Source organism: Mustela lutreola, chromosome 15 (genome assembly GCF_030435805.1).
Source record: "Mustela lutreola isolate mMusLut2 chromosome 15, mMusLut2.pri, whole genome shotgun sequence".
Classification (NCBI taxonomy): domain Eukaryota; kingdom Metazoa; phylum Chordata; class Mammalia; order Carnivora; family Mustelidae; genus Mustela; species Mustela lutreola.
The window spans coordinates 41,452,305-41,473,602 of NC_081304.1; the positions used below are offsets into that span (position 1 = coordinate 41,452,305).

A 21,298-nucleotide genomic window follows, 5' to 3' on the forward strand; every position below is an offset into this window, starting at 1 on the left:
GCAGGTGCTGTCCCCCATGGGGAGTGGGGCCAAGATGTGGACTGCCCGAGCCTCTGCTCTGTGGGGCTGCACTGTGCCCGTGCCTGCAGAACTCACCACTTGCTCTCAGGTCTGCATGTGAGCGAAATCGGGTCTTGTGCAAGAGCTGGTGTGTATCTCTGTGCTTTGAGCTGTGCTGTCAGATGGCTCATCTGCAGAGCTCTTAGTGGAGCTCTTCCAGTCGGGGATCCAGCAGGAGGTTCTTGATCTGTCTCCTTCTCTGGACAGGTAGGAAGGAGGAGGATGTGGATTGTACACCCCCGAGGAGGGAAGGACTGTGTGCTCTTCCAGGCTCTGCTGGTTTTCCAGGCCTTCTAGAAGTTTCTGGCCTCCTACTGGCCAGGTGGCAGAGCCTCGCCTGGGTTGGTGCTCTATGTAATATGTCTGCCTGATGCTGGTGGGGCACAGTGGGTAGGGTTTGGTGTGCGGTTGGCCTACAGTAAGATGAAATAGTCCATGGAGTCAGAAGGGGTGGCCTGGGGCTTAAGGTCCACCTGGGTTTAAGTGGTTGGTTCTTGAACCTCTGAGTTCTTCCTGATAAATGAGGATCCTCCCACCGAGATGCCCAGCCCTGGCCTGGCTCACAGTAGGTGCCCCAGACACCTGTCGATCAAGGAGGTGATCTAGTCTGTGCTTAGAGCACGAACTCAGCAAGCAAGTAAACTTCCTGGGCTCAGATTTTCATTCTGCCGCTTAGTAGCCTTGTGACTTGGGACTGCTCCTTGGCCTCAGTTTACCCCTCTGTGAAATGGGGAAAGCATTAGGGCCTCTCTCAGGTTTGTTACGAGGCGTCAGTGACTTAATATATATGAAGTCCTTAAGGTGGTACCCGGGTCCCAGTAAGCACCTTATCAGTGTTACCATCTGATTTTTTTTACTACGTCGTGGTCAGTTGATTTTGAGGAGTTTGGCAGCAAGCCCGCTCTGTTTATTTGGAAGTAGGTCCTCTCTCTGTTCAGCTGGAGCTTGTCCAGGGTGGTGGGTAGGCGTGTGTGCATTCTTGCTTGTCGTTGTCTCTTAGCAGTGTCAGAGGACATCTCCTGATAACAGCCTGTGGGCCAGGCCCGGTGGCTGCTCTGCCCACCCCTCCCATGCTCTCCTCAGCTTGCTTCCTCAGCTTGTATGCATCTCTCTCTCTCTCTCTCTCTCTCTCTCTCTTTTTTTTTTTTAAGATACTTAATTATGGAATTTTTAAGAGTAATCTCTGCACCCAGTGTGGGACTTGAACCCATGACCCCACAATCAGAAGTTGCATGCTCCACCAACTAAGCCAACCAGGTGCCCCTGGTTATGTGCATTTTTTTTTTTTTTAAGATTTTATTGATTTATCTGACAGAGAGAGAGAGAGAGAGCATGCAGCAGAGGGAGAAGCAGACTCCATTCTGGGCAGGGAGCCCATTGTGTGACTCGATCCCAGGACCTCAGGGTCATGGCAGGCGAGAATTTTACCACTGAACCACCAATGGGACCTCAGGGTCATGATTTGAGCCAAAAGCAGACGCTTAACCCACTGAGCCACCCAGGCACCCCAGGGTTATATATGTCTTAATAGCGTTCTGGTTTACCTTCTGCTCAGTCCGCTTGCAGGGGTTTACATAGCACGTTCTGGCTTGTGTGTTGACCTGCTCTTGACCTCCTGGAAATCAAGTGAGAGTCAGGAAGGCCGTCCTCTGTCCTGAGTGTATTCTAGCCTCACCTGGCCTTGTCTTCGTCTGCCCCTTTCAGGGCACACATGGGAGTAGCTTGGGATTTGCCATGTAAATGGACTCATTCAGGAACATGTTTAAGATTCTTAAAGCAATACATATGTCAGGATTTAACAGCCTTCCAAGATAGTAAGATACTGGAATTTTTAAAAAAAGATTTTATTTATTTATTTGGGAGAGAGAGAGTGAGCGTGCGCATGAGCAGGGGAAGAGGCAGAAGGAGAGGGTGAAGCCGGTGTCCCTCTGAGCAGAGAGCCTGACGCCTGGCTCGATCCCAAGACCCCAGGAGGCAGACGCTTAACCGACTGAGCTACCCAGGTGCCCCCAAGTACTGGAATTTTTATGATAAAGATGATAGGAGGTGAGTGTTACCATCCACCAGGCCTAGGGCTAACTGCTTCACTTTCCCTCCCAGGAAGGTAGTACTATGACTCCCCATATTTTACAGATAAGAGAACTGAGACATAGCAAAGTTCACTTAAATTGCCCTTGTTGAGGCAACTGGACAGCAGGTAGAGGTGGAATTTGAACTCAGGTCTGCCAGGCTCTAAGCCTCAAGTCCTTGACCATCCCTCATACTGTCTCTGGCTCACGTTCCTGAGATGACTCCATAGTGACTTTCTGTTATCTGAGCCCTTTCTCACTCTCTGCTAGTGAGCTTGTGGATGACATGAGCCCAGTCAGCGCTGTGTCTGCTGCGGTGTGCAGGGCTCAGGGGAGAAATCCGGTTGTCTTTGGCTGTTGTTTGTTGGAGTGGGTCGTCTTCAGCGGCTCCCGTCTCCCAGAGCTGACGTCACCTCAGCCCCATGGCAGTTCCATCCCAAACTTTGTTTTAACTTCCTCTGCTCAGATAAAATGAGAGCGATGAAGATGTTATAATGAGGAATGCCGTAGGTAGTTGAATGACCATCACAGATCCCTTATGATAAAAGGTATGGGTGGCGTGGTCCAGCTCCGCCCCCCCCCCCCCCACTCCCCTCCTTCTGAGGCATTTGAGGAGTGACTTTGGCAAAACTGACTGTTTGAGGAGTGCTCGGTTTTAATCTATTGACTTAACATCACCCTCCGGGGTGGGGGGGTAGGAGGAGACTAGCTCACGGTCAGAACTATTTGGTTCTGTAGCTGCTCGTTCTCCTTGCTCAACGGGGAGACCGCAGCTGCGTTAGTAGTTCGGGAATTGACACCTGCAGTGGGACACTGGCCTTTCCAGGTTCCCCCCACGCCCTGCCCCTGTCTGCCTGTTAGCTGTCAGAGCCCAGCCTTTCCCACAATAGAGGTTGTGGAGAAGGAGATGGAGACAAATATTTGCCGGTCACTTACAGCACGTCAGCTGCTGGCAGATACTATATCGTTTTTGTCTTTACAGCCATGTTTTGAGCCTCCTCCCCCACCCCCCCACACCCCCTGGCACCTCCAATCCCACTGCCTCATTTACAACAGGAAATAAAGGCTCAGAGACATTGTGTCAGTTGCTCATGGTCCCTGAACTGGTAGGTCCCTTAGCTTAGCGTGGGGGTGAGATTTGAACTTGGATCTGTTTGACGCTAATCCCCATGATCTGCTGGGCCCTCTCTCCTTAATAGGGTGGCATGTTTCCTGCACAGACAGGTTGGAGAGGGCCAGACAGCGCCAGCAGCCCTAAGCTGGCTGGTGAAGACTCCTCCGGGGTCTGGCTGCCCTGGCAGTGCCGCCCCTCCCTAGCCCCTGTCTGATCCACCCCGGGGGGCTGCGGGGAAGCTGGAGATGAACTGTCAGAGGGGTGGGCTCTTGTTCTCAGCAGGTCCAGGGTTTCCCTCTGCCTGGGAGAAGGCGAAGGGACAGAGCTCAGGAGTGGGGAGATAGCTGGGGTGGGAGCTGCGTGCGGCCTGAGGTGGCTTTGCCGAGCCGGTCAGCTCTCAGTTTCCTGCATTCCACGGGGTTGGCATGCCAAACGTTCCCTGGACAAGCAATCAGGGAAGTCTTGTCTTTATAGTCAAACTGCTAATAAAACATCTCTAGAATTTGCTCCTTCCTCCACACCCACGTTGTCACTAATGAAATTACCTTTTGTTCTCATCACTTGCTGAATGGCGGTGGCTTTTTAATTGATTTTCCTGCCTCTCTGGTTTCTCCACACGCATTTCAATCTATCCTCCGCGTGGTTTCCAGAATGATGATGGTTCAAAAATGCAAATCTGATCAGGTGTTTTCCTTTGCTTTCCTCTCCATGCTGTGAGACCGAGTGTAGATGCTTCAGTGTGACCTTCCGGGACCTTCCAGAACCTTCCTGGATCTGCATGTGTGGGCCCTGACCCCTGGGTGACTTTGCTCTCCTGCCCTTTCCCATCCTCTCCACTCTTCGGCTATTGGCCATATACATATATTTAAGTTTCTGCCACGGGCGCCTGGGTGGTTCATTTGGTTAAGCATCTGACTCTTGATTTGGGTTCAGGTCATGGTCTCAGGGTCATGAGATTGAGCCCTGCCATCAGGCTTGGCACTGGACGTGGAGCCCGCTTAGAATTCTCTCTCCCGCCCCCACTCTCTCTCTCTCTCAAACAAAACAAAACAAAACAAACTTGTCATACTCTGGTTTTGTTCACAATGTGCCCCCACCCGAAGTGCCTTCTCTGTCCCTTACCCTATGTGCCATACCTCACAGCTCACCCCAGCCTGTCGCTGCCTTCCCAGGACTGTAGCATCACACCCCACAATTAGACCCAGTCTCCTTGGGATCCCACAGCAAGTACTTAAACCTCTGTTGCGGCAGAGGTGACATGCTCCACATGACATCAGCTGTCCCTGGCTTGTGGGTCCAAGAAACCCCTATCATAGTCCCAGTCAGAGGTCTCACATGACTGTGGATGAGACAATACACTTAAAGTGCAGAGCACTGTGCCTGGCGTGTAGGAATATCCAATTTAAAAATCAGTCCAGGCTTAGGGTAAAAACAGTCTTGGAATTCAAAAATGACTTCCAATTTTATAGATCATAGACCAACCTAAACAAAGATTAAACTATAAAACTTAACAGAGCATGGGGGGGGAGCATCTTTGTGAATGTGGGCTTGGCAAAAATTGCTTAGGAAATGAAAAGCACAAACCGAAAAAGAAAAAGAAAAAAAAAAAGAAACAGGCAAATTGGACTTCATGAAAACATAGCTGCTCTTTGAAATTTGGAAGGACTTTTGGAGGGATGCCTCTGGATAGCATGTGGTCCCAAGAAGACTGAAGGGATACTTTTTCCTTTTGCAGGTTTTCTGAAAGCCAACAGGAAGCCTTCGGCTTAGAAACATGAAATTAAATAAAAGCTTTAGAAAGAGGTTTGAGAAAGCGTGGGCATAATTAGCATTAGCAGAAAGGACCACTCTACTTTGCAAGTAACAGAAAATGTGACTTCAACAAATAGGCCATTAGGTTTTTTTCTGTAGTGAGAAGTTGGGGGTTAAATGGCTTATGTGTTGACAGCAGCTGAACAGTGCTGCTGTCTCTGATTCTCTGGATCATTCTGGGCAGTCAGATCTTTTTTTTTTTTTTAAGGTTTTATTTATTTATTTGACAGACAGAGATCACAAGTAGGCAGAGAGGCAGAGAGAGAGAGAGGAGGAAGCAGGCTCCCTGCCGAGCAGAGAGCCCGATGCGGGACTCGATCCCGGGACCTCGAGATCATGACCTGAGCGAAAGGCAGTGGCTTAACCCACTGAGCCACCCAGGTGCCCCTGGGCAGTCAGATCTTTAAAGCAGGAAGGAGGTGGTGGACAGCCCCAGAGCTTGCCCCCCTTGTGAGGAAAGCAGACCCTTCCCAGCAGTCCAGTGGATGGGGCCTTGCATCCCACTGACCGGAACTGTCACACACAGATCTACACCACAGCCATGCTGGGAACCCCCCCACCTATCCCATGGGAGTCTAGGCTGGGCCTCGTTTTAGTGTGGTGTGAAGTCGGCGTAGACAAACACTGACTCAGACCAGTTTATCACTGGGCACGGTGACAAAACAAAATCAGCCTGGGAGTGAGGAGCAAGTCAGGAATGGACATTAGATAGGTCATGGGCAACGCCGAGGCAGAGGCCGTCATCATTTGGGGGCATTTGCTATCACATCAGTTGACCTCTATCAACTGATTGACAATTGTGGCACTCACTTGCTCTTGACCCCTGCTCCCTCCGTAGTCCTTTTTCCTTGTCTGTGGTTGCTAGGCAAACAATCCTGCTCCTGGAAAAGAAAGCCTTTTGTATCCCTGGCATACAGCACAGTATCCTACACACGGTGCTCTCAGATCAGAATTTGAAGTGCCTCCTCCTCTCCCATCCCATCCTTCTAGAAGCTTCCGGGAGACAAGGTTTTTAGGATAGTTAAGGGGGTGGTCCCGTTGGCTGGATTTCGTCTTTGGGTTAGGTTGTGCCCTCTGCTTTTTTTTTCTAGGCCTCCATTTAGTAATTCGCACCTATGTCCTCTCCAGTATTACAAATGTCAGGACATCTCTGGGATTACCTTTTGCACTTGACGGGTTACAGACCAAGCCATGCTCTGGGCCTGGTGAGCTTCAGGCAGGCAGATGGAGTTGAGTGAGTGAACCGAGACAAAGGTGGTGTCATTTTGGAATCTGGTTTGTGGATAGCACCTGTGTCTGCTCTCCCCTGCATTTCCCACCAAGCACTGAGACTGTGTTGGGGATGGCCTGCTTTGCCTCCCACAACTCTCCCGTGAGGCCTGTTCATGGGTAAGTCGTCTGTCGCCTTGCCCTCGGTGGCTTAGGACTGTGTTGTGGTGCTGGCCTTGGGAACACATCTCCTGACCGGTTGTCGCGTGATTATAGATAGAGATAGATTATAGATAGATTATAGATAGAGATAGATAGATTATATTATATTACAGGTAGGATTATAGGATTATAGATGGAGAAGTTCTCCTTCCTTTCCCTCTTGCAATCATGGGAGGCTCAGGGCAGTTAAGGGATGAAGCAGGTGTCTTGCTTTCTCATGATTTAGTCCATTTTGTCCCACAGTCCCCGCCTAGGACTGCTGGTTCAGAAACACAGAGTCCTGGGAGCTTCTAGGATTAAACTGGGGCACGAAGCAAAACGGGAAAGGTAACCCCGAGACGCTTGCTCCAGCAGCTTGCCAAGTGAAAAGTTGCTTTCCGAAGAGCACATGCTTTTGACTCACCCATGGCTTCTCAGGTGGAGACTGTCTGAGGATATTGAGGTCAGGGAACTACCTTCCTCTTCCAGATCTTCCCTGTCAAGTGTCATGACTGCTGCGGAGCCTGCGACGGAAGAGGGGGTGTTGCCTAGCAAAGCCCCGTCTGGAGCCATCCATGGCCCGGCTCCAGCTCTCTCTTTCTCAGGAAGCTTTGTGTATGCCTCCTGGTCACAGCTGGCTCTCCTTTCCCTGCATACTCATACCTAGTGCAGGGGCAGTAACAGCCAGTGCTGTTATCTAAGGGGGGTTGCTGATCGCACATGCTTCTGGATGGGGTCACCAGCCCCAGGCAGGCACTCACATCTGTCACCGATGCCGGAGATGGAGCCCATTTGGTCTCAGCCTGGGCCCGAGGCTCCCATCTGCAGCCTTTTGTCAGGCCTCGGAGTCTGCGGCTCCAGGGGAGTCAAGGGAGGGCAGGGAGCCCTAAGTTCCCAGTTGTGGCCACATCCTCTCTGGCCTCCTTGGGAACGGCTCCACTTGTGGTCTGGGGCAGACTTGTTTGTTTGTATTTGAAGTTCCCCGACTCTGAGTTTGACGTCAGGGCAGTGTTGCTAGTGGAAGGCTTGGCGGGGAGATTGTCTCCGCACGAATGCACATGGCTGTCAGCGTCCCCAGGAAAGCATGGGCGTAGGACAGAGCTGGGTAGAGGACCACTGGTTGCAGAACGCCCAGCCTGGGGATTGAGGTCACTTGCTCTTCTCCTGGTCCTGCTGGCTTGGCAGTCTTGTTTCCTGGGCCCTTTGCTTGCCAAAAACAGCCCTTCTGGGTCCCCTTGAGGGCTCTGGGGGGCTCAGCAGTGTAGGGGACCCAGGGCTGCCTCTGGTGCTCTTGGAACTGTGGGCTGTGGTCGGCCTGTGCCCACATGTGGAGCTGGCAGCTGCGTCACGACCTCCAGAGGCTTCCTTACGTTCTCAGAAATCATTTTGCAACACGTTGGCCGTGGCAGCCAGAGCAGACGGCTTCGCTGGCTGGGCTGGCAGGAAGTCCCCAGAAGTGCACTCCGGCTTTGGGGAGGGGGTGGGAAAAGTGAGAGGAACAGCCCTAAGGCCCGGGCAGGGCCAGAGATGCCTGAGAAGGAGTGGCTGTTTCAGGAACTATCTAGGGAAGATTGGAGTAAGTCTCAAGAACTTTAGCAACTCCCTGGAGTTTGGGACAGGGTGGACAGGGGCTGGGCACTAGCAAAACCTGCTGTCAGCATCTTCTTAAAGAGTACGGTGTTGCCCACCTGGAGGAGGGAGTCAGGGTCCTATAGGTGTTGGTGAGCTAGAGGCTGGTCCAAAGTGGCCATCCAGGTGCCTCTTACCTTACTCTGCAAAGATGCTGGGATAGCCTTGAAAGGGGTGGCTCTAGATACTGGGTAGGGTGGTGGCTAGTTTTGATGAATTCAGAGCTGGTTTGGAGCTGGGGATGGGGTGTAGCTCAGAAGATAGGTTTTGCAAATTAGGATTGGAGGTGGTGGCTCACTTGGGTGAGTGGACACATTTGAAGAGTGGGGAAGTCTGGGCCTTTTATTCAGACAATTTGGTGCCTATAGCGGGCTGGGCAAATTTGGGGCTTCTGACCACAGGAGAGGATTACAAAGCTCTCGGTACCCCAGTTCCTCATCTGTAAGATGGGAATAGTGAAATACACCTGCAAGGCTTCTGGGTTTAGCATTTGTGGTTTGACTCTTTGTGAGTGACCCTAAGCAATGGACTGTACTTGCCGGTGAGAGGAGGCTGGGCTTAGAACCGCACACTGCTGCTTGCAGGGAGGGCGGGTGTCCCTTAGTGAGTGAGCCTAGCAGGCTGCCCAGCATCCTCATCGCGACACGGCTCTGTTGTTTTCCACTTGATGTCGAGCACACAGTGCTTCCACCAACGGTCCAGCAGGGTCTGTGGTGTCTTCATTTATGCCGGACTGTGTTTTTTGGGGAGAATGATAGAAGCTGAGAGGGACGTTGCCAGCTTTGGGGTTACGTGAAGGTTGGGACATGAGTCCCGTGTATTCACGGGTCTACTGCAATTCCTGCCTCCTGGGATTTTCGTTGAGGATCCAGGGAGAGAAGGTGATAAGTTACTACATAAATAGAAGAGGTCCTTCTAACTCAAAGGCTGATAACTGAATAGAGATAGGACATTCATAATTGAGAGAGCCTGTTGCCGTACGGCGGAATCTGGCGACCATCCCTGTCTGTGCCCGGGATTCATGTGTCCATTTACCTTTCAGACTTTCACATCTGTCCCCATAGACTGAACCTTCTGCCCTGCTTGACCCCTGAAAACCGGCGACACTGAGAAGGGCAGACATCTGCTCCAGTGGTCAATGCCTGTGGTCAAGTTAGGGTTACAGATGTCCTGCATCTGGTTGCTTCCATAGCCTGGATCACAGATTGGGGGTCAGCCAAATGGGGACCTCCCCATCCCGGGTGCTGTAGGGAGGGTTGGGGGTGGCTGACTTATTTCGCAGAACCAGTTGTCTGCAAAGCCACGGATGCTAAGAGCACCCTAGGTAGTGAGCCCTTCGTATGTTCTAGCTGTCGGCCTGAGCACCTTGCACAGGTGAATCCCACCGTTGAGTTTTCAGCAGAGCTGTGGAGCATGTGCTGCTCCCTCCAGTCTATAGGTGAGGAGACTAAGACGGGGTAACTAGTCATGGCCACCCCACTGGTGAGTGAGAATACCACGGCTGGACCTTCCATTTACGTGGCTGCTCAGTCTGTGCCTCCCTCTCCAGGTGATGGAACTGTTAACAACAGGAGGCATGGCCCCCGATTGGCTGGAGCAGGTGCCGGTGGTACACAGGAGGCATGGGCGTGTTTGTGAGAGGGTGTCTGCCCGGACATGACCACCGCACCACCCAGCCAGTCAGACCCAATGGCCGGCCCTCATCCCACTGTCTGGTGGGAGCCTGCGGGAGTTTTCTGCTGGGATGCCCATTTCACCAGTGGTGAAGGCGCTAGTAGCCCACCCCGCTGTGACTGCTTCCAAAGGATGTCAGGACTCTGGCTGTAGCCGAGTGCATGTCTCAGGGTTGCCTGTGACAGCTGGGATGCTCTCTCTCTGGAGGGTGGTCTTGGGAGCTGTGGATGCCTACACAGAGGCACGTTGGACGAACTTTGAGCAGAGCCGACGTGGAAGGCCTCTCAGATTCCCCTTGAGTTCTGAGAGCGGCTTCCTGTTCTGTGGAAGTTTCTCTCTCCTGTGCTTTGGGAGCTCTGACAGGTGTCTGCTCTCTGGGGATATCTGACAGCCTCCCCCCCACCCCAACCCCACCGCGACGCCATGCTTACGGCAACCTCCGTTTGGGAGATCTGTGTGAGAGTCACGCTAGAGCAGCTACAGGGGGCAGATTCTGTTATATTTGCCTTTGATCAGTATGCCAGGTGAGGCAAGGGGCCCCCGAGTTGATGCCGCTGTGCTCCAGCCATGTTCTCTGGTGCTATCATGTGAACCTGTGAGCCCTCCGAGGAGAGGCAGGGCGCATGTGAGCTGGAGTCAACATGGGAGCCAGGTCCTGGCCCTCATGCCTTTAAATGAATGTGCCCGATCTCTGGGTTCCACCAGCATTGTCCTGAGGACCAGTGCCAGCCATCAGGGTCTTCTTTAACCCCTCAGTCTCTGAAATGGGTACAGTCCCACCCACACTGCCCTGTTGCCCAGAGAGGTTTTAGGAGAACCAGAAGGCGTGGCTTGGTGAGGGCGCCCCACTGAGTGCAGGATCTCCTTCTTCTAGGCACTTTGCTGAACATTTACCTCCCTGTTTTCTCCTATAAATCTCCACAATAGCCTCTTGAGGTAGATCAGTCCTATTTTACAGGTGGTGAAATGAAGACCGACCGGCTAGATTTGTGTCCACTCGCAGAGGGAGTGTGGTGACAAGGGGCTGAGAGGCCAGGACTGTCTGTCCTGAGGCGGAGTGCCGCCTCTTAGATATGGTTGGAGTAACCAACAGTAATGTTGTAGGACCTGTCTTTTTTTTTTTTCTTATTCCAAGTAGTATTATATATGGTGACTCTCTTGGCCCCCATTTGTATGAAATGATACCCTTTTCATAGGTGGTGAGGTTGAAGCTGAATGAAGGGGGATTTCCCAAGGTCTTTGATCGGGGTCGGGGGGAGCACCTCCTGTGTACCCTTGCGGCAGGTACTACTTACCAGCTGCAAAGCCAGGCTGAATGTCGGGATAGGAGTGGGACACACATTCAGTGTAGCAAAACCATATTGGGGGCAGGGTGTGAGACGTGACCTCCAGCCCACTGTCCTCCGTGGTGGCCAGAGAGCCAATGACTCCCCTTGCTGCTGGTCCCTTTGCTGAAACCCCAGGTGCTTTTCTGTTCCGGAAAGTTTATATCTTGTGGTTTCGTGGTTAAGAAAAAAATGACACTGTCCCTGAACGGTCCCCTTGTTGGCCCCTGGGCTGACAGGCCCCCCACTGTGGTTTGTCTGGCAAAGAAGCCCCCGGGGACTGTGACCAGCTTTCCAAAAAGTGAGGCAAGCTTGTCTCGTGCAGCTGGAAGCTGCTGCACCTGGGGTGAATCCTTTGTGAATGAGAATAGCTTGGCGACTTTGCAGAAACCAAACGTGTAGGTGTGGTTTTTTTTTTTACGAGCTCTGGAGGTGGGTGGTGGGGAACCAGCTGCTGGGACATCAGACCTGCTGGCAAGTGGGTCACCATGCTCCCCTGGGTGTCTTCTTGACTTGTGTCAGCATGGCCAGGCGAATGGATGGCTAACTGGGTGTAGGAAGGAGTCCCTTCAAGTTCAGCATCATCCTTCCTGGGGGGCTGCTGTGTGCTATCTGGCGGGGATCTCTAGCAGCCTTCAAGAAAAGAAGCCACTCGTCCCTCTTCTGGGGAGCTTGCCTTACTTTTTGAGACTCTCAGACCCCTGAGTGGCTGTTTGTGCTGTTGGCCTTGGTTTCTGCGATCGTTCTGGTCGATTTGCGTGCCCGTCAGATCTGCGAGATGTATCCATTGTGTTTGTGTGTCCATTCATCCAGCGAGAGGTTTTACGGGGCAAACCTTGTGCCCCAGGAGCTCTGCTAGTGGGGCCCAGAACACAGATCAGGCACCTGATCTCGTGGAGAGGGCAGTCTAAGGAGGGAGACAGACAAGTTAAATACTAGAACTTGGATGAGTGCTCTGGTTGGGGGGGTGGGGCTGAGGAGCAGGGCTCCCTGCAGGAGTGGAGTTCTAAGTTGAGCTTAAGAGGTCTTGGGGAAGAGCCTTCTGGGCAGAGGGCTTTGAGGACAAAAGGGGCCAGATGTGTGGGAGGGGACTGAATTCAAGAAAGCCCAACCCTGGCTCATTGCTGAGGCTGGGCTGGCCAGTCTTTTTTTTTTTTTTTTTTTTTTAAATATTTATTTATTTATTTATTTGACAGGCAGAGATCACAAGTAGGCAGAGAGGCAGGCAGATAGAGAGGGGGAAGCAGGCTCCCTGTGGAGCAGAGAGCCTGATGCAGGGCTTGATCCCAGGACCCTGAGATCATGACCTGAGCCGAAAGCAGAGGATTTTAACCCACTGAGCCACCCAGGCGCCCCCGGGCTGGCCAGTCTTGATGTTGACCTGTGACAGTCAAAGTCATCTATAGAGTGGACGCGTTCTTAATTGGCTCCTGGGGGTCTGGTCCTCCATTCTCACGCCAGTGGTGGGCAGCCTTCCCTGCCGCTGCCTGCATCCTGACCTCTGTGACTCCATCCGGTTATTTGATGCTTGGCCCTGTCTCTTTGAAGCTGAGGTTGGAGAGGGAAAGAGCAGGCTATGAGAAGCTCTTCAACTCGGCTGTGTCCTTGCCTCCTTCCTTCCTCAGGCTGTTGTGAGCACGTGTTGTGTGCCGTAATAGGCATGTGGGGACAGTCCTGAATGAGGTGGGCACAGTCCCTGCCCCAATGGGTACCCATCTGGGGACTTAATGTAGCTATGGGGTTTTCTGTACCATAGTTCAATCCCCCCAACAGACCACAGGCTCCATGTCACCACACCTGTTGGACAGAGAGAACCTGGACTCAGAAAAACAAGCTGACTTCCCCGAGGTCGCATAACTGTTAAGTGGCAGAACCTACACTTGAACCCCAGTGTGGTTCAACTCCGAAGCCTGGTACTATGTCTGCTGCCCTGGGAACTTGAATCTCTCAGGGGTGACTGGGTCAGAAGAGTGAATAATGAGGCCACTGTGGTACGGGCTGCTGGCACAGTGTAGACCCCGCGTATGCTATGGGAGGCAGAGGTTGTGAGTAGGTCTGGGGCTGGGGGTCTTGCCAGAGACCTGGTCTGTGGCCAGAGGAGGAGGGGACTCGAAGCTACTGCAGGCAGTTGGAGCAGAGGCTCCGGGGGTAGGAAGGTACTAGAAGTCTTTGAGAAGTCACTTGCAGGTGAGTGTACACCTCCAGGGCACGGTGGGTCAGGGGTAGAGTGGAGTGGTAAAGAGCCTGGGAAGGAAGGTTGGGGCCATTGATTTTGGAACTGGCCTGTGGTCACCCTGGGAGGGATGGATCATTGGATGGGGGAGTCTGGACAAGGGACACAAGTGCCTTTGCTTTATCCTAGAGCATAAACGCTGCACTCACATCTTGTTTTTTCACCTGCGCTCTAAAGATGTTCCCGGGGACTTAGTTCCACGATGGCACAGCGGATGCCCTTCTGTGGCAACCCAGGGTTGCCAGCCTCTGCCAAGACTGTTCCATTAGCAGCGACACTGAGAGGTGCAAAGAATGTTTGATTAGCAACGTCATCTTGGGGTATCTGCGAGGCATGTGGTCCAAGAAGGCTGGGCTTTGCCTCCGTGGAAGTTTCTCTAATTATCAAAACGGAATTGGGTGGAATTATCTTTGTTCTGACTCGGTGTTCCCTCTCTGGAAAATTGTGCCTGCTTTCCACTGAGCCCTTAGAAGGTGGCAGGATTTAACGGGGCTCAGGACCACACGAGGGCCTGGCGCCCTTCAGGCTAGCAGCCTGTGAGCCCAGGACCAAAGTTTCTAGGGAAATTTCAGAAAGGCTGGTGGAGAAGCAATGGTTTTGTTGTCATTGTGGGTCTCTTTTCACTCCTCACAAGGATTTTTTTTTTTTTTTTTTTTTTAGATTTTATTTATTTAAGAGAAAGAGCAGAGGGAAAAGCAGATTCCCAGATAACAAGGGAGGCCCACATGGGCCTGGGTTCCAGGACCCTAGGATCATGACCTGAGCCAAAGGCAGACACTTAACTGACTGAGCCATCCAGGCGCCCCATAGGGATTCTTTGCCTGGGGTCTGTGGATGGAAATCAGGTGGTCCATGAATTTGGAGTGGAACAAAAGGAATCTTTAATGTCACTTGCCTTAACTGGAGTTTAATGTTACTCAGTTTGGATGTAGGCCACAAGGACATATGTGTCACTTGGTCTCCAGCAAAAAGCACAGCTGTTTGCATATTACCTTACAGTTGTGATGATATCTAAAAAAGTAGTTTGCTCTTGTCACAGCTTCAAAGCTGTCAGTTATGAAACCCATGGTCAGCTGTTGTTTCATGGGGTAATAAAGAAGGGCTTCGAGGGGCCCCTGGGTGGCTCAGTTGGTTAGGCATCCAGCTCTTGATTTTGGTTCAGGTCGTGATCTCAGGGTCCTGGGTTCAAGCCCCACATCAGGCTCTGCGCTCAGTGAGGAGTTTACCCGGGACCCTCTCCCTTTGCCCCTCCCCCACTGGTGCATGCACACGTGTGGCGTGCTCTCTCTCTCTCTCCCTCCCTCAAATAAATAAGTAAATCTTCAAAGCAAGAAATAAAGATGGGCTCTTAGTACTCTGTCACCATTCTAAATATTATTTTGAGAACTGTATTTAAATAAAATTGATTTCCTTTGTAATGCTAAGTGTTTCATTTGAAGCATTATTCTTAGAAAGGGACTAAGGACCTCTCTGGACTGCTGGAGGGGTCTGTGGTCCCCACATGGTCAAGTGCTCCTGCTAGGAATTTGGGAGCCTTTCTAGATATTTGAAATATTATATCCCTAATTATTACTACTTTTTAGTATTGTGAGGAACAAAAAGAATCCTTTAGAGAAATATACTGAGATATTTGCAGATGAGGAAGAAAGGAATGCATTAAAAATGAAAACCCTTTAGGAGACCGGGAAATGGCTCCTCTCGGCAGGGTCCAACAGGACTTTGGAAGGTTGTGCACACCTTCAGGGAAGCTTGAAAGTCACCAGGAGGAGGTCACTAGAGTCTTGTCAGTGTGACAAGAGCCCTCATGGGGTCCCTGGGTCCCTGGTCTCAGCCGAGCCTGGCAGCTCCCTGGTTCTCCTCTTGGGGCTGTGAGCTCATTGCTATCTGTTCTGCTCATCCTCCTTTTAATCAGTCCCAGGCCATGACCGAGGTTGGAGGGGGGCTCCCCCACACATCCCACCCACCTCGGCATTCATCAGTATTGTGCACGGGCACCTGGTTGGAGCCCAGGGTTTGTCAGAGAGAGCACCAGGCTGACTAAAACCAGGCTGTCCTTACTTAAACTTAACCTCTTGGGACACCTGGGTGGCTCAGTTGGTTAAGTGTCTGCCTTGGGCTCAGGTCATGATCCCAGGGTCCTGGGAGTCCCTGCTCAGCGGGGAGCCTGCTTCTCCCTCTCCTTCTGCCTGCTGCTCCCTCTGCTTGTGCTCTCTCTGTCAAATGAATAAAATCTTTAAAAAAAAAAAACTTATCTTCTTGAGGTTTTAGCCTTTTGAGAGGCTTTTGAAAACTGTGGACCCTTTTCCCTTGGAAAATGCATAGACTCATACATCTGAAATTTGCATACATATCAGGGTGTGCTTCCTGAGAGCCTACTGGTGAGCCCAAGTGGAGGACTGCGGCCAGTCATGCCGCATGCCAGCAGGTGCTGGCGTATGCTCCCAGTGCTTCATTTCCTCGTCCAGAAAATGGGATAACATTATCCCATTTTCTGTTGTTATCCCATTTTCTGGACGAGGAAACTGAGGCTTTTCTGGGCATGGGGGTTTAGTAACTCGCCCAGGGTCATAGGGCTAGGGGGTGCCTGAGCCCCCGGATCCCAGCCCAGGCAGCCTGATTCTAGGCTGGAAGGCTTCTAAGTGGGAGGTGACTCATTCTCCCCAAGCTCCCACATCTTCCATAGCCTCACGTTCTTACCCATCCTCCAACCCTCCCAGGGCAGGAAGCCCTTCTTTTTTTCAGTAGAGATTTATCAGACCGAGAGAGAGAGATAGAGAGAGAGAGAGAGAGAGAATGAGTGTAAGCAGGGGAGCATCAGGCAGAAGGAGAAGGAGAAGGAGAGAGAGAAGCTTAGTGCTCTCCATTGAGCAGGAAGCTTGATGTAGGGCTTGATCCCAGGACCCTGGGATCATGACCTGAGTTGAAGGCAGACACTTAATCTACTGAGCCACCCAGGCGCCCTCAGGAAGCCCTTCTTTGGTCTCTACCCCATTCTCTCTCCTGACCAGTGTTGGCCATTGTCCTTAAGGATCATGGTCTGGGCGTGAGGCTGTGTCAGCCAGCCCTGGGGTGAGGAGAGGGTCTTGGGGGGCTCTCCAGGTCTTCTGCTGGCTTTCTTGGACCCTTCTCCTCTCCTCCTTCCTCCATTTCCTACTTCACTGGTGTTTGAATGATGGTGGTGGGGGGCACCCTGCAGGCTCTTGTGCATAATGCTTAGGGTGTAGAGTGCATGTATGAACCTCATACAAAATGGCCTCCTCTTTCCTGGGCTCCCACAGGCGAAGCTGGTCCGCTACATTTGCAAGCAACAGCAGTGTAAGCTCAGCGTGGCTCCCAGTGAGAGGACCTCGGAGCTCAACAGCTACCCTCGCTTCAGTGACTGGCTGTGCACCTTCAATGTGAGGCCAGAGGTAGTGCAGGTAAGCGGGTTGTGGAGCTGGGGTCTGGAGAGGGGGAATGGTTGGGTGGGGGGTTGTCGGGCATGGGGGACCACACACAAATCCACGGACTGGCTCCTGTGGGAGTGTGACTGGGAGGACAGCGGCCGGGGGAGGGACCCAAGGCAAGTGTGGCTCTTAGCCTGTGTCCCAGGGCCTCTGCCGAACGAGTTGGACAGCCTGACCACACTGATGGTTCATTGATTTCCCCCTAAGAACACCCCGTGGAAACGTTGGCTGTGTGACAGGCACCGTGCTATCAACACTTTGTCTAGATAATCTCACTTAATTCTCGCAAAACCCCTGAAAGAATTACTCTCTTGTTGCTGCTTTATATTTGAGGAAATTAAAGCACAGAATGGGTACGTGACTTGTTTGAAGTCATGCAGATAGCAAGTGAGCCGCTTTGGGATTTGGAAACAAGAGCCCGAGTTTAGTTTTCTCTTGTATCTGCTGTAATGTACTATTTTCACCACTCAGTTCCCTCTTCCCATCCAGCCGGCCTACCCACCCCTCCCCACCTCAGCCAAGTAACTGATCAGCCAGTGAGCCTGGAGAGCATATCCTATGCCAAGTGTCAGGGGCACAGGGCCCTCTCCCCCCCACCCCCCATGAGGCATCAGTAGATTAGTGCCTAGCAGGTGCAGTTCACCCAGCCAGATCTTTCAAACGCCTTTGATTATAAAATTAAAAAGTTGCTGGCTCTTGCTATTATTTTAAAAGCAATAGGGATTTATTATTTAGACACACCTTGGAAAACGGAGGAGGAAAAAAAAGTCACACATATATTTCCACGACTCAGCAAAAGTTCACAATCATTAAAATTTCAGTATTTCCTTCTGGTTTTCTTCCCCCCAGCTAATAGTTAAGTCTTCTAAAAATTTCTAATGGGCTATAAGGTAGTTACGAGCCAATGTGGCTACTCTGTCCTTGGAATGTGGCAAATCCACGTTGAGATGTGCCGTCATTTCAAGGCTAGGAGTCCAAAGAGGTGCTGAATTCTGAAGACTTCATATAAAAAAAAATTAACACGAATAACTTTTCATGTTTTGTATACATTGAATATATATAATTGGGGTCTATTAAGCTAAATAAAATGTTAAAATTAATTTCGTGAAATACACTCACTTTTTAAAGTGTGGCGACTCAAAAATGGAAGTGTGTGGCTTGCATTGTATTTCTCTTGGGCAACACTGATTCAAACGATCCTGAATAAACAGTTTTGTTTTGCTCTTATCATACGCTATTGCTAGCCAGCATGTTTTCTTTGTAGCTTCACACTTAATAACGCCCCCACTTTTGAAGTAGCTGCGTAATGTTTGATTGCGTGTAGGGGTGCGGTGTGTCAGAAGGGGAGGTTCATCCTATCCTTGGCTATTTCTGTAACACAGGGTTAATATGATTTCTGCCGTTCTTTGTATATTTAGGAATTTTCCCTGGGAGAGATTTCCTGGACAGGAAGTGGCGTGATCGTGAAAGGTCCTGTCATGGGGAGGAGGGGTGGGAGTGCATGGGGGTGAATGAGGGGACCCAGGAGGGCTCTTAACATGTCACACGTGTCTGACCTGACCTGGTGCACGCCCACAGTTACAAAACTGGCAGGAAGGGACACCGGGGTGGCTCAGGGGTTACTGCTTTGGGCTCAGGTCAGGATCCCAGGGTCCTGGGATCGAGCCCTGTGTCGGGTTCCCTGCTCAGTGGGAGGCCTGCTTCTCCCTCCTCCACTACCCCTGCTTGTGTTTCCTCTTTCTCTCTCTGTCAAATAAATAAAATCTTTAAACAAAAAACACCAAAGTTGGCAGGAAGGAGCTGGTTTTTGTGAAGGCTGAGGGCAGCTCCTCTGTGACATGGAGTGTCCTAGGACTTTTTTTTAACATTCAAACGCACACATTGAGGCCCTCCGGTCTTACAGCTTCCTGCTGCCCAGGAAGGAAATCTCAATGACATGGAATGGTTGTCCGTGGTGACGTGTTGAAAGTCATGGACTTGGGAGCTGGAGAGCGTTGAATGGTCGCCCCTGCCCCCCAGCCAAGCCCAGCCTTGACCCCTCCCCGCCCCCAGTCGCAGAGATGGGAAGCAGCTTCTCTTCACACCGCGTCTATAACACCGTGGAGGGTGCCGGGGCTCTGCAGAGGTAGTGACTTGCCCGGCATCTCACTGGCGTCCTCCCTAACTTGACAGGCAGAGACCGCAGGTTTGGAGAAGCTGAAAGGCTCTGGGATGGTCCGGAGCTGGTAACAGGGATACTCTCGAGGTTCAGACAGGGGACTGGTAGACTCCACACTGCATTCTCACTTCCTTTCTAGAGCCCGAGCCACCTCTGGCAGATGGCTTAGCTGCTCATGCTATTTTTCTTGGGTCTGCCTAGATCTGGAGTGTACCAGACACCCCGTTGCAGCCACGTCCTTCTGTGAGAGAGGAGCCAGGTGTGCCCAATACAGAGGCTGATCCCAGGGAAGCTGGCTGCAGGGGCGTTTTAGCCTTTGGAGATCCCTGTGGGGGGCAGCTGGCACACGGGTCTTCCAGGCAGGCCTAGAGGCATAGCAGACACTGAGTGAGATGGTGTTTGAGTCATGAGGTCATGAGTGCGCCAGAGCTGGCACTGAATGAGGGGCAGGCTTGTCTGTAGGGAGGCGTCAGGCAGGCGGGAGAGCCCAGGTGCCTCATGTGGTTTGGGAACCAGGCTGCTACCCAGCCTCGGGGACTGGGGTAGTGTCTGAGCAGACAGTTGGGTGGGACTTCTGCAGTTGTTCCAACTGCAGACTTCTTCAGTTGCAGGCACTTCTCTTGCCTGGACTCCTGCAGCAGCCTCTTAGCTGTCTCCCTACTTTCATTCACTCCGTTCCACTTCCACACAGCAGCCAGAGAAACATAATAAGAAACACAGTATAGTTTGAAACATAATATAACTAAGAAACATAATATAGATCATGTCATTTTCCAGTGCTTCCCATTTCTTTCTGAATAAATGCCAGATTCCTCACCCACTTGGGCCTCTGCTGGCCTCTCTGACCTTATCTCTCTCATCCTCCTCTTTGATCCCTTTGGTCTGATCTTTGCACTCCCTCTTCCTCTCCTTGGAGTGCTTTCTCCTTGGCAGGTCCATTGTCCCCTCCTCCGAGCAGTCTTCCCTGATAACCTGATCTAAAGGTCACTCCTACCCTTTGTTTTCTACCAGTGCATCTTGGCTGATTTTTCTCAATGACACTAGCCATTGGAGTATATCTGACTTATTTGTTGTTTGTGGTCTGTCTGCTGTCTCCCACTGGAATACAAGCTCCGTAACAACCTAGCGAGTGTTGGGCTCAATGTGACCGTCAAGAGGCAGAAAGGGTGAATCTCACGGTTACAAGTTGGGTATCCCAGGAGTTGAGGGTTTGGTCCTGAGTGGGTGGTGACACAGGTTACTCCTAGGTGTGGCTTTTCATACCCTGCAAGAGAAGCCACTCTAGAATCATAGCCCCAAAGACCCACCTTCCCAGCTCTGCCCGGCTACCCACAACTCAGCCTCCGGGAAGAACCCTGGGGAAGTTGGTGCCCTTGGGAATCCTTGGGTCTCTTTGGCACTCCTCTTCTGACCATATCCACATGCTTCACTCATTAAGGGGTTGTGGTTCTGGGAGCCCAACTGGCCTTCCTCTGCTAGGCCTCTGTAGTCTGGTTACAGGCTGCACTGGGACCTACATGCCTCTTGCACTCTGAAGGGCTTGTGGGGTCAAGTGCTTAGAGGCACAGTGGTGTTCAGCGGGTTGGAGGAGAGAAAATTCTGGCACTTTTCTCACCTTTCATCCTCAGCTGCTGTTAATTCCTGAGTGAGAGTCAGCCCCACAGAGGATGCTGGAGGCTTGTGCACAGGTAGCTCGAGACAGCCATCGGGGGAGCGAAAAGCAGGGGGCAGTCAAGGAAGGCGGGGAGAGCAGGGGCTGGCTGGAGGCAGTGTTCTGAGTCAAGAGGCAGCGGGAGTCCGTTCAAGGCCTAAGAAGGGCAGGAGGAGGACAAATGCTGGGCCCCGGTCTGCCTCCTGCGCCCTTGCGGGCTCCAGAGCTCACTCATGGGCATCCTTACCCAGAGACTGGAGGAACTGAGGCCGAGGGGGTGGGAGCAGGAAGAGAGTGGGCCAGGCTGCCTGAGAGTACTAGGGCATGGGCCAGCAGCTTTCTGCTTGGGTTTTAAGAATCACAAGGAACCACTGGCCAGGTATCTTCCCTAAGCCCTCCAGACCCCTTTTCTCTATCTCATTCTATTTCTTCCCCTCAGATCTCAGGTTGGTTCTTAGGCCCAGGCCAGAGTATGCTGAAGGTTGGAAAGGAAGGCTGTTCTCATTAGTAATCCTAGCCTCTGCTCACTGGGGCAGGGGCTGCCTCGCCTTGGCTCTGCTGCTGGAGTCTCTCCTTGTACCTGTGGGGGGTAGGGGGTGCACAGCGATGGGGGCCCAGAGTTAGAGCCGCATCCCGGCACAGGCCTCATGGTGGGCCCAGGGGGTGTGGGTCTTATTTTCCACTCAGACAGTTTGGACTCTGACACCTACCCTCCCC

The 21,298-nt window shown here is 51.9% G+C and overlaps 1 protein-coding gene across 2 annotated transcripts in view; it reads left to right on the top strand.

Moving 5' to 3' along the window:
* The window catches only part of KSR1 (kinase suppressor of ras 1), a 148,262-nt gene that overhangs the window by 62,185 nt on the left and 64,779 nt on the right, over positions 1 to 21,298 (top strand). For both annotated transcript variants that reach the window (XM_059150550.1, XM_059150551.1), the window contains exon 2: positions 16,605 to 16,745. In XM_059150550.1, coding sequence (XP_059006533.1) covers positions 16,605 to 16,745 — 141 coding nt within the window. The remainder of the gene's footprint in view (positions 1 to 16,604; positions 16,746 to 21,298) is intronic.